This window comes from Coffea arabica, chromosome 10c, assembly GCF_036785885.1.
Source record: "Coffea arabica cultivar ET-39 chromosome 10c, Coffea Arabica ET-39 HiFi, whole genome shotgun sequence".
NCBI classification, from domain to species: Eukaryota; Viridiplantae; Streptophyta; class Magnoliopsida; order Gentianales; family Rubiaceae; genus Coffea; species Coffea arabica.
Genome location: NC_092329.1, coordinates 3,631,418 through 3,644,296, shown reverse-complemented (window position 1 = coordinate 3,644,296; position 12,879 = coordinate 3,631,418). Strand labels below are relative to the sequence as shown.

The 12,879-nt window shown below is 35.2% G+C and overlaps 2 protein-coding genes across 5 annotated transcripts; one reads left to right on the top strand and one right to left on the bottom strand.

The window, feature by feature from the left end:
- The first annotated feature begins 1,145 nt into the window (after window positions 1-1,145).
- LOC113713226 (protein RADIALIS-like 3) lies at window positions 1,146-1,960 on the top strand. Its single transcript, XM_027236901.2, has 2 exons — window positions 1,146-1,482; window positions 1,700-1,960. Exons 1-2 carry the CDS (start codon window positions 1,223-1,225, stop codon window positions 1,722-1,724), a joined length of 285 nt encoding a protein of 94 aa, XP_027092702.1. The 5' UTR covers window positions 1,146-1,222; the 3' UTR covers window positions 1,725-1,960.
- Window positions 1,961-4,262: 2,302 nt separating this feature from the next.
- Window positions 4,263-9,418, bottom strand: LOC113714402 (uncharacterized). Of its 4 annotated transcripts, XM_027238216.2 has the most exons (10): window positions 9,266-9,418; window positions 9,049-9,120; window positions 8,872-8,946; window positions 8,456-8,539; window positions 8,020-8,100; window positions 6,703-6,772; window positions 6,534-6,625; window positions 5,903-5,944; window positions 5,742-5,822; window positions 4,263-4,491 (listed from the first exon to the last, which is right to left on the bottom strand). In XM_027238216.2, the coding sequence occupies exons 1-10, from the start codon at window positions 9,320-9,322 to the stop codon at window positions 4,420-4,422; spliced, it is 726 nt and encodes a 241-aa protein (XP_027094017.1). In that variant the 5' UTR covers window positions 9,323-9,418; the 3' UTR covers window positions 4,263-4,419. The 4 variants fall into 4 exon arrangements, with proteins under 4 accessions (XP_027094017.1, XP_027094018.1, XP_027094019.1 ...); XM_027238217.2 differs by lacking the exon at window positions 8,020-8,100; XM_027238218.2 differs by lacking the exon at window positions 8,456-8,539.
- Window positions 9,419-12,879: the final 3,461 nt, after the last annotated feature.

Genomic DNA, 12,879 nt, shown 5'->3' with positions numbered 1-12,879 from the left:
AACTTGATGATAGTGAATGCTTGTAGATTAGTCATGGACATAAGCTTATTCTAATGTTTGATTACTGCCAGATTTTCACCACAGTGACAAGTTCATTTCTTGCAAGACAGTTCTGACTTTGGCTACAATTTTATAGTTTTTTCCTTCTTCAAACCAAAAGACCTGCACCATGTAGTTGATCTTGGGGGAAAAATAATAATAACAAATTACAGAAATAAAGTGTACGATCTCTCACGCATGAATGGCTGAATGGTGGTTTAAGGACCAGGATCTGTATGTATAACAGTCAGAGGATAATAAAATACTCTAGCAAGCACCGTTAAAAGAAAATTATTTGGTAAAGATCATCGTTTCTTTGTACAATCAACACAATCTTTTGAACGTTATGCACGCATTGATTCAGACTTCTATCTCAACCTTTATACTGGACATATTTTTGTTATGGAAAGATATATTCGACCGTAGGTTTTTGACCACAAAAGATTTAAAATGCAGAATTTAAGTGATATGGCTGCTCAGTGATGAGCTAAAAAAGGGAAAATCATTTAACTGGTTGAATGCATGAACAACAACTGTTCCACGCACTAATCCGGCCAGCTAAAGTACATTAGGAATTTGGATCCTTGTCAAGCATTCGGATTATGGTAAAGAAGTACAGCCATAATACGTTTCAAAATCTACTAGAATGGAAACCGTCCAGCATAGAAAGGTACTTTAGTTGCCAAACAAAGAAGATGCACAGCTTGATCTCACTCTCTAAAAACATGGAAAATGAAACCTGGGCCACATTGTGCCCGTGAGCTTTAGTACAAACAGCCGCAGGATTGGCCCTTGTTTTCACTTGGACCCACCTTGTCGAGATGCATTTTACTCTACTAAACAGATATGATGAGGTGAAAGTAGGAAAAAGAGCAACTTTTTCTTGATTAAAGAGAAGCCTGTCTGGACTCATGTTTTTCTTGGTTTTAATTGTTCTAAGCAAAGCCAATGTTTGGCAAGTGCAGTTAATCACATGGATCATAACAAATTCTCCTGATTTGCTAGAAGACATCATATAGCAGCCCGAAAAGCACCTCATCGGAGCCCACCAGGCCCTGGCTGTATCTATCCTCCACTGCTATAAATAGAGTGACCATTCTAAGCTCATTCACATAAGAATAAGCAATAGTAGTTTCCTCCTCGTTCACAATTTCCATCACCTCCAATTAACTCTTCTTGAACAATGGCCTCAAACTCGACATGGACCGCTAAGCAAAACAAGCTGTTTGAGAATGCATTGGCCACCTATGACAAGGATACTCCAGACCGATTCCACAATTTGGCCAAGGCTGTGGGTGGGAAGACCGTGGAAGAAGTGAAGAGGCACTATGAAATGCTTGTGCAAGACATAAATCATATCGAGTCAGGGAAAGTGCCTCTTCCCAATTACAGTTCCAATGGAAATAGCAATAAGGAATATCAATATATGCACGAGGAACAAAGGTAACTAATCATCTTATGAGCGACTAGTCGTTTCCATGTTGCATATTTATCAGACGGTGCTGATTTCGACATCCCTTCCATGATCTGCAGTATCTGATTGCATAGATAGTGCTACATCTTTTGAACTTCTAATATTCGCTACGGAGCTAATTTCTAGCCTCGAAGCTACATATCTCTCAAATATACAGGTGACTGATGATATGTCTTCCTTTTCCAGGATGAAGTATCTGAAGCTGCAATAAAGCAAGGACAAAGGATCCAAAGTCGGTTACTTTCGTCTCTTGAACAAATGCAATAATGAAATGACAATTAGGATACCTTGTGACTTTGTCCTTTATCAGTTTGTCTTCCATCAAATCATTGTACCTTATTTTTATGTTCTTTTGCATATAGAAGAGTCATTGAAAAGTGACTTAAAGCTTTCCCCTATTGTGCTGATGTCAAAAGAATTCAAGTTTAGCTGCAAATTTCTGTGTTATATCTTTCTTCTTCCATCGCATCTATGAAATAAGAAACAAGATCAAATCCTGATAATCAAGTATTTATGTCTGAGAAAATGAGTTAAAGACCTAATCATATGAAGATTACTGACATAATCAAGCTGCATGTATGATGTGTAACTGGAGAAAATGGAAGATGTAAATGACTCGGCAACCATTTACGGCTCTGAAATTACCAGCGCTGCGATTCACGTAATCTTCCATGCATGACGAATTGGTGATTATGATTGATCAGCAGCTATATATGCCTTCCTACAATCTTCAAAACGCTAACCACCTACTCTAATTGATCACCTATAATCTTGGTTCTCAATGCAATTTTGGATATATTATGCTAATAAAAAAAAAGCAAGTTTGGTTGCACCTATGTGATTTTAGTCTTTAAAGTTTCAGCAAAAATAAATACAGGCTCTAATGTTTGGTATCTAGTATGATATTAGTCCTTAAATTAGTTTTAAAAATAAATCTGGTCCTTAATGTTATCAATTTGAATAAGATTTAGGACAATTGATAGATTTTGCGAGTTACTAACGAAATCAGTCACGTGCAATCATATGTTTGTTAAATTAAACTTCCTAAAAAGAAGAAGATTAGCAATTAACCTTGAACATTAAGAATAATTTACGTCATGGCACGTTAGTAACTAATTAATGAAAAACCAAAAAGAGAAAGAAAAAAAATTTGTTAAACTATACACAAAAGTTACGCATTAGAGTATTTTGCTTGGGAATAGTGGGGATAGAGAATAAAAATGAGTTTTAGATCCACGAATTGGGTGCTCCAATTAGCTTCAATTTTGTAGTTTAAAATAATTTTTTTTATTAGTTAGCACGTAAGTTATTAGTCTTCAATTTTTGTTGTTTAAATTAGCTATTATTTTAGTTTTTATTTTTTTAATTTAATTTAATGGACATATGATTAGACATGATAAAATTCTATAAGTAGTTGAAAATACTATTCAAATGTCTTAATTTTGCTTTAAATTGGATGCATTTAGGACCAGATATGCTCTTGTCAAAACTTTATTTGCTAAAATTCTAAAAGTTATATACACATGTACATATATCATTCCCTCCAATGTTACCCATATCGCTTGAGATTATAACTTATTGCCAAAGTATTTATATAAATCAGCGACTATAGACATACCTAAAAATATAGGGATAATGAGATATGATAATGATGGATTTAGAAAAGAAAAAATAATGGTTGAGGTTGGTCTGAACTCTGAAATTCTGAGAATCATAAAGGTGTCATCTTCATGTTTTCCTTACGTTCATGCTAATTAGAATTACATGCCTTCTGTAATCACTGGACTCCCGATCCAAGATCCTGAGCGATGTGATAAACACAGGAAGGGGGCTTGCAACCAATGTCTACCTATACCTATACAATAAAAGAGATGGTGCAAGTAATGTAATAGCTTTGCCCCTCATGGGCAGCTCGTTTGGTCACGGCATCTTCCTTAAGAATCGTTGTCCAGTCTCTCGCAAGGGTTCGAGTCCCATGATCACACGGCATCTTCCTTAAGAATCGTTGTCCAGTCTCCCGTAAGGGTTCGAGTCGCATGATTAACGTGTTCAGTGGGATGGGACCTCTCCTCTCGGACCGGTGGGGATTAGTCGGATCCTGTTTACCCGATGGCTCGGATACCCCCTCCGTCAGAAAAAAAAAAAAAAGAAGTAATGTAATAGCTTATCTCTGTGTCAAATGTATAACCCTTCAGGTATAAATCTAGAACCCAATTTTGCCATTCTAAACTTTTTCTTTCCTTGTTATTTTTGTGGATTAGATGTTGGCAATAGTATCAGCGTTCAATACCTTTCTCATGCGAGTTGACAGCCAAGAGCCTATTTTACTGACAATTTGAACTCAATTTTAACCACTAGATTAAAATATCATCAATAGCTGCCTATTTCGAGACTAATTACGGTTATCAGCAACATTCAACATGATGAAATGCGACCCATGCAGCCTTTCAGAACTCAATCCCCGCCCTTTGAAAACGACTACAAGGGAAGCAATGGAGGGAAATTCTATTCTTCAGTTCCCTAAAATCACAGAACATCGGAGAAAGGCACGCACGATATCAATGTCAATAATTCTTACGAATTCTTAAGCGTACTTAGTCTCAGAGTGAAAAAAGAAACGAGAAGCCTGCATTTCTAAACATCTTACTGAAATATAAGGCATTCCCATTTATCTTTTCCTTCTCGCAACAAAATTCAGCTTTGGAAGGGATTCTGAACCCTAAAAATATTGTAGGTGATGATGCTCGAATTCAAAGGCAAATGACAACCTTTCTCATTCTATCGCAAGATGTTAAAAACTTAGTACAAGAGACATGGTGGCGAGAATGCAGCTTCATAAAATCATGAGAGCATTGACAAAAAAAATGCACACGCGGGATCCAACCTCCAGCAAACTCAAAAGGCTTCTACAGAACCTCCTTTATCAATCTCTCTGTAAGAGCTTTGGGGAGTCCCATCACGCTATCAGTCGCCCCCACCTGCCAAAAGCAGAGGTGATTAGCAAAGAACCAAAAACAAGTGCCCAAGAAACGATAGAAAAGTGATGTAGATGCAGATCTTTGGAGGCATTGACATCAAAAGCAGAGTTTGCCTTACCAAAGGACTTGAACCTCCTAAATAGACGGGATCCTAATCTTTTTTGGTATTTCCTCAGCAAGACAACATGATCCTAGTCTGAAGAATCTGAACAAGTGAGGATACCATCTAGAAACACAGCTGGAAAGGTTTCTGGTAATGCTCCAAGCAATGAAAGAAAGCCGTATCATCTATGCAGGCCCATTACAGACAAACACAACGAATTCTATTACGGGAGAAATTTTACAATGACGCTACAATGGTGAGAGGTTGAGAGCTAGTTTACATTAACAAATTACCATTGGTCAACCACAAGAAGTTCTTTGCCATTTCCATCTCTCTCTCTCTCTCTCTCTCTCTCTCTCTCTCTCTGTGTGTGGGAGGGTTGCAGTAGCTGGCAATTGAGGAGGTTATTTATCCAAATATTGCTTGTCTTGTCAGAATTTTTTTAAAAAAAAAAAAAAAAAACTGTTACTCGCTTTTAATAGAGAAATTGACTTCCTTTGTCAGAAACAAAAGAGATCCAAGATAACAAAAAAGAGGACCATAATACTAATCTTATCATAAGAAAAGATGAGAAAACAACAAATGACAAACCCAAAAATTAATCTTCTCAGAACATGATGGCTAGTCAGAGTCACAAACTCAAGACACACTGCTTATTGTACGTACCCCTTCTACAATGACAAATCAATTTTAAAATTTGGGAAAAAATAATCACCCTATGAAATGTATCCAAAATTTCACCTTTGGATGGCAAATCAGCCAATATAACGGCAAAATAAGAACCAAACTCGGTTGGAAAAGGGCACATAGGGCAAACCGAGAAAGGCAGAAAGAGGGAAAAGTTGTTGTTTTGTTGAAGAAGGGAGACGGAGAAATTTGAAATTTGCTGAAAGGAAGAATAAATAAACGTTTCTTAGATAACCGAGTCAAATTCTATACTTCTAAAAAAAATTAAAACCAACAATATTTCTCCTTTTTTTTTAAATTTCCAATAAAAAAGACACTATTTGGGTAGATAACCCTTCAGGTTGTATTCAACTTTGACTCCCATATCTTTCTGTCAAAAGCTCGTAGAAATTAATCTGATGCCATCTTAATTAAAAATTCATGAAAATCATAGAAAGCTTGCAGACAAATAGAAACCAACCACTTCTTTTACGTATGGCAATATAAGGGGATGTTCGATGATTAGTGCCCCAGCAACATTCAGCACATTTCCCTCCTCGATCTTCAAAAACAAACAAAGCACATCATTATCCTCATCAAATAACAGATAAATATGCAGGAAGTTGGATAAAGGTCATGTACCAAGCTGTCTATCACTTGATCTGGTATGTCCTGGAAACGTATCTGCAAGAGATCATCATTCATCACATGGTTGACATTCATAAAGGTAAATCACAAGGATTTGGAAAAACAACAGTACAAGTAAGCAACCCCCACAAATCAGAGAGGGCACCCTGCTCATCAAAGTTGACACCAACCAAAAGTGGCTCCTCAGGAGAATGTAATATCCATCAGTTTCACTAAGTTCAAAATCACTAAATAACAGAGTTCCATACCACTAAAAGCTCCAAACCAAAAGCTTTGTATAGAAATACATGCATATATTGAGCTAAAAGTTCAGTCCTGAGTGTTCTCCAACAAAAGAGTAACAGCCTAACAGGTGATGGAATTCTAGTTCTTCTAGAGAAACAAGCTGACGAAGAATCCATTCTAGCAGTAGCAAGTCTATCTGGTTGACAAAGCTCAGCTAAAAAAGCCAATGCATGTACTTCATTTGATGTGAGTAATGTACTCTATAAGTTTTGCAAGAAGGCAATGCATATTAGATCAAGTATATTTGAAATGTTTCTGTATAAATCTTCTTGAAGTCATGTAAAGTATCTGCCACTGGACTTCAAAATGAATTATTAACTAAAATTGATTAAAATAGTACCTCAACTTTGTCCCATTCTCCTTTTCTGATTCCTGACTTGAGGTTGGTAATAACAACAGAACTTACAGTAGCAGCACATCCCCCAGAGTAACCTACAATGTTACCACTTAAGACTGCCAAAACAATTGAAGAATTTACAGCAAGGATCTGCAAGATTAGGAAGGTTTACCTTTAATGTAGTGGCGTGCTTCATCTTTGCTGGATGGCTTTTCCCTGATATTACCTTCATATACCACCACCTTCAAATCATTTCAATATAGTGGTAAGACTAACCCAAAAGTTCCATTTAGCAAAAAACTACTCAAAGAAATCATACAATCCTGAATGTTCTAAAAAACATGTCCCACCACCTGAAATCCATATTTGCTCGAGGATACAAAGAACATGAGGACTACAAACATCTAGTTACCACATACTTTACTGCTAGCACATTTGCCAAGATACAGGTGATTAAAGAACACACAAGAATAACAAAATTCAGACACCTTTGACTTGCATGCTTTGACGGAAACAGCACATTTATCTTCTACAAGATATTCATAATCGAAAAAATAACATTTCAAAATAATTATACAATTTCTAGGCAAAATGAACACATGAAGCCATTTGATAAGTAGTGAAACAGGACAAACAGATAATCTTGATAAACTGATCAAAGTCTCCTGCCTTTTGTTTCTCGCTAATATGTTGCTCACAACAAAATAAACTTGCAGTTGAAAGCAAATTACTATTTTTAATTGATGAAGCAGTAAAACAGAACTGTGCACTGCCGTTTAGAATCTCAGATACAAACCATACGGAGTATCAGCAACATTTATAAGACATAGAAATTCAGTTAGATAAAAAATCTAACCTGTTTGAAACGTAAAGAAGTTGACTGACTACATCGAACATGCCATTTAGATACCAAACTCGTTACTTAAGTCTTTGAAAGCAACTCTCTCATCATTCAATCATGTAAAGTTTTACAGATGACCAAGAAAACGTGATGTTTCAGTGGATAGTGGAGACTTTCCCAGTTTCAAACTGCTTTTTAGTTGCTATGAAATAGAGCCCATAACTGCCATTCCATGCTCATTTAATGGGCTTTATGAACTTCCAACCTCTATCTGCTAAGACTTTAAAGGAAAAGCTTCACCTTTAAGTCAACAGGTTGTCAAATGTACAAGTTTTTTGGAATCCATAATACATCAAAAAAAGAAGTTCTCAGTTTAAGTGTACCATATTACCAATTAATAAAACTAAAACTCACCATGATATATCAGCAAATTTGAGTCAAGAAGCTCAGAAAGAAGCACAGTCAACCATTTTTGACATTAATGGCACATATATGCAAGTAGATAAGTTACACTGACAGTAATTTACTAGAAATTAAAGCATAAAAAGAAGACAAAGACAAATCTTACATCAAAGAAATTAGAAAGAACAAGAATATCCAAGAAACATAATGACCATAAAATGTTAAGTTCATGAAGATGTGATATACTTGGTCACATGTAATTAGAAGCGCTGGCTCAGCATCCATGTTGTATTCTTCAATTTGGAGCTTTGGTATGATGGCTTCTGCCTAATAAAAAGTTTGATTAGCTAAAGTAAGTTCCTAAACCATATGATCCTATCAAAGCAGTTCATGAAGCATAGAAAAACCAAATGAGATCCCTACTGCATTGAGACAGGCCAAAAACCGGCAATAGAAATATGACTCTGCCCCATGCATCTATCTTCTGGTTGAAAATTCAGGAAAGAAAAAGATGTTAACTCAAAAAGATCTCACAAAGCAAGGCAATTTCGGAGACTAAAACTACAAACATAGGCTCAGTTGTATCCTCGAACAAATTGTGGTAACAGGTTACGGGACATGCTGCACTTACTATCATCGAAGTGGGAAGCACTAATAAAACGGACAAAAATAACGCACATACTGTGTCTGCAGCAATTAGAATTGTGGGTTTGACATCCTTCCCTTCATTTTGAATATTTTGAAATTTTGATATGATGGCATCTGCCTGAGATGCAATTGCAATTTAGACCACCTCAATCGAAAAAAAAAAAGTCTAGTTATATTAGACAGCAATAAAAAGCCTATGACTTTTAGTGTTGGGTAGGAAAAGAAATGTACAAGTCAAGTACCATAAGCAGAAAAAGTACAGTTTTTAGTGCACCTTAAGTTCTTTGCACTCATAAAGAGTCAGAAACACCATAACTAAGCACTCAAAAAGGAAACAAAGTAGTTTTACCATTTCAAGAACGAAAGGCCTCATCTGCAATGCTTAACAAATTGACATATGAATTTACCCAGCAAATTTTTGCAACTCTAACAAAAGTTCAAAAAATGTACCTTTGCCTCAGCAAGAGCCATGACCAACTCCTCTGGCTTTTCTTTCCGTGTGGCTTTCTCATCTATATCTGCAGACTAGAAAAACAACCACCACGTCCATCAAACTGAAAATATCTACACAAACATAAGCTGAAGAACTCTAACAAAAGGAGGGACCCCTTAAGCAGCACGGCATACCATTGTAGTAAATTGATATCCCATGTCAGCCAAAATCTTTTTGCGGGCAACAGAAGATGATCCCAAGATTACCTGCGACAAGAAGTAACAAGAACATCTCAAAAATTTCAGCAAATCTACTTCAATAATGAAACAGAACACTTTCAATATAGAAAACAAAACAACAATGCTATTACATCCCACTGCCTTGAATTTAAAAGCAGTATTTGTAATTTACCTTGAAATTTGAGTTGGGATTTGGTTCCATATCTTTGGGGAGTCGAGCTTTCTTCATTCACTAGCAGAGCAGCAATAGAATGCAGGGAAGGATGGTGCAAAAGATCAAAAGGTCAGTTTCGGGTTGGCCAATAACGGAACCCGAATTGCTACCCATAACCGCGGTTGAGAATGGCCCAATTTGGACATTACAGACCTAAATATAAGAGATTAGCTAGCCCAATTGTACGAGGCCCATTCTACTTTTTAAAATCTGACCCAATTATTGTTCTGACCCTTTAAGCAAAAATTTCCCTTCAACTCCATTCTCCATTTTTTTATTTTTATAAAAATTACAGAGGACAAGGAATTTTGTTAACAATATTATCATTGCTCTTAATCAATCACGTTGGATTGCATTTTTTTTTATATATATACAAAGAGAATTTTGTTAATAAAATTGCTGAAAATCGTCCAACACGATCTGATTTGCGTTACAAAAATATATATTAATGGCAGGTTAAACGTGCGCATTTTTTTTTCGATTGAGCATATATTGCAATTCTAAACTCAAAAATTGAGACGATTGTCCTCTTCAGTGAATTATTGCTTTTGGGAGAAAACAAAAGCATAGTCAAATGTGAATTGTGAAGTATAATAACGTTGAAGACGTTTATCGGTTTTACTCTCGACAGTCTTTTTAAATTTGGATCCACGAACGAATCAAACAACAATTAGCTTAGCTGACTAGCTTGCATTAGGTGGAGCAGAATTGGATATTCAGTTCAATAGTTCCAGACAACAGTGATTTATGTGGACAAGTTATTTCTTTGCTTGATTGATTGGTAATTCCATTTTCCAAAAAAATTTCACCCTCCAAAACTACATTTTGTGAAAAAAAAAAAATTCACATTAATGAGATTGAATTTAAAACTTTTTAAATTCTCGGATCTCTATACGGGATTGGAAAATACAGCAAATACGTAGTAGCTTTTCTAACATCAAAAACCTCGGAGACATTTTTGGCCGGGTCGTGATCTGGAATCAGATTCTGACATGATATGCGAAACTTCGTCGTCACAAACGCAGGCAAATGGTCAATTTCCACCTCGCTGGCAACTTCGGATGTTGATGGTGGCAAGGCAAGGCAATGCAATGCGGATCTTGTCAATGAATTAAGTACAAGTACTGATTCTACTGGTGCGTGGAAACGATAACGTATGATGGCATGGACGTGGTAATATTTGCATTTGCATACAGCAATATTTTATGAGATTTTTCCAGATATCTGCATTAATGTACGGACACCTACTGACGGAGAAGAAGATAAAATTTAGAAAGTGGTGGACAGCAATAAGAACAAAAGGATTGGAGACAAAAACGAAAAGGACAACGTCCTCCACCTCTGCTAAATTAATGTGGAGACAAACCTACGGCCCACCGGGTTGTACGGTTGAAAGCATGAGGTGGTCATTTTATTTTATTTTTTTTCAACAATAATAATACTTGTATAATCTACTCTATAGTCTATTCTAATCTAGGGAATGAGGAGAAAGAAGTCACAAATAGTGATTGATGGGAGTCAAAATTCGAACCCTTAACCTCATATCCAAAACCAAGACTTTAAAGTCTTGATGGTGACCAACAAACCAAAAAGCTATTGGCACAGCGAGTAATTACTTGCTCTTGCAATTTCGCCGGCTATTATTATTGCTATAGTAGCGGAGAAAATATTAACCTATCCCAAACTAAATAACACCATCACCATTGAAGATATGACAACTCATTTGAATTTAAATTTTGCTCATATATCATGCATTCAATTGTAATAGAGTATATATACTGTCAATACATACATATAAGCTTGACTTCTTTTTATATAATATATGTGAAATAAAAAATATGATCAAATAAATAGAAAGATTATTAAAAAAATATGTGTTTGTAATACAAGTACAAACATTAATTATTTCAAATAATCATATATCCAAACACTCTTTGGGTAGTGCTTTAAAAAAAAAAAAGGAGAACTATTGGAGTTATCAAATGAGGTACATTTTCAACTGCATTGATGATGCATCTCATCATCAATTACAAACCTTCACTAACATATTAGGGCAGCAAAGGGGTTTTTGATAAACGTTTGCTTGGTTAAGGGATTAGACTGTTATTTGATTAAACCTCAAGGTTTGACTGGTAGTTTGGCCAGACCTTAGAGGAGGTAAATGTAATTAACCCTATATCAAAAGGTAATTAATCTCAATTAGAAACCAATCTTTTCAATTCTCTAAAGTCAATGCACACAACTCCATCATCCCTCACGTGCTCAAAGATTGAATAATGAGCATTAGACTATTGTATAGTACAAACAAAATAAGTAATTAGACCCACCCCAACAATAGTACTAGTTGCATTCCATTTGTAACGACACAATTGATAGAGGTAGTTAAATAATCTCTGACTCGGTCATTTACTGCCTTCGGCCCATAGGAGGGAGCACACGTTGCACGTTTCCCGTTTAAAAGTAATAAGTATTTTTCCTTATCGTCTACATCAAACGGGAACAGACGTAACCGAATAAGTGCCTTAAATGGCTGCAAAAAACAATTTAAAACTTGACAAAAGTTAGAACTATTTTTTATGTTCCGGATACTAGAATTGGGCTCTTTGTATATCCAAGTGAAAAAACTGTTCAAAATGTCACTCATATTTTGTCAAATAAAATTTTTCATCCTTTATTTTTAAAAAGCAAATTTACATCCCTTATAACATCATATTGATAAAATTTTAACCCAACTTAAATTTTGATTATTTGTTACCTTGAATTCATCACATAACCTATACATGATATTTTTTTTAAAAAAAAAAATAGAAAGATTAAATTCCATTTGAAGTTCAACAAATAACCTGATTCATATTTGAAGTTCAACAAATATTCACTTTTGCTCCTGAAAAAGTGGATTTGATCTAAATCATATTTATTTTTCTCCTAAAAAATTGGAATCTAGCAAAAACCATATTCATTTTTGCTACTAAAAAAGTGAAATATGATTTTTCTTGTATATAAAAATAAGTGCATATGAGTCATATGATGATTTAGGCTAAAAAGTGGTCGGAAGCTTAAATAGAAATCAGATTTTATTAATTTAAATTTATAAGGGACATAAAATTAATATTTTAAAATGAAATTTTCTAAGAATTCTTACAATAATACTTGTTAACACGTCTAATGTTCGCCTAACCTACTATATATATATATATGTATACTAATAATTACTTATTCTTTCATTCATTTATATATTTTTTCTATTTAATCTTATTTATTTTCTTTTGTATTTATTTACTTTTCTTGATTGATCTTATATTTTCAAAAGTATAATATTTGAAATATATTTTATTGAGTGTCCTATGGACACATTAGACAAACCGTATCAAAATTGTGGAAAATGTGATAGATATTTTCAACGATTTTGCTTGACCACTACTGTATCCACCCAACTCAACTCGGACACCCGAACCGGTATAATCTCAGAGTCAGCGGCATCCAGCGGCAGGCCCACAGCTACACCAAGCAGGAAGGATAGAGCAGCAGCCCTCTTTTTTTTTTTTCCTTCAGATTTACAATAAGTCGAACAC

Bases quoted from the DNA above. Each gene is read 5' to 3' on its own strand.
- LOC113713226 (XM_027236901.2), top strand. From the start codon at position 1,223: ATGGCCTCAAACTCGACATGGACCGCTAAGCAAAACAAGCTGTTTGAG. The intron at 1,483-1,699 runs GTAACTAATCAT...TTCCTTTTCCAG, and splicing joins TATATGCACGAGGAACAAAG to GATGAAGTATCTGAAGCTGC.
- LOC113714402 (XM_027238216.2), bottom strand. From the start codon at position 9,322: ATGAAGAAAGCTCGACTCCCCAAAGATATGGAACCAAATCCCAACTCA. The intron at 8,540-8,871 runs GTACATTTTTTG...ATTGCATCTCAG, and splicing joins TGGCTCTTGCTGAGGCAAAG to GCAGATGCCATCATATCAAA. The intron at 6,626-6,702 runs GTAAACCTTCCT...GTAACATTGTAG, and splicing joins AGCACGCCACTACATTAAAG to GTTACTCTGGGGGATGTGCT.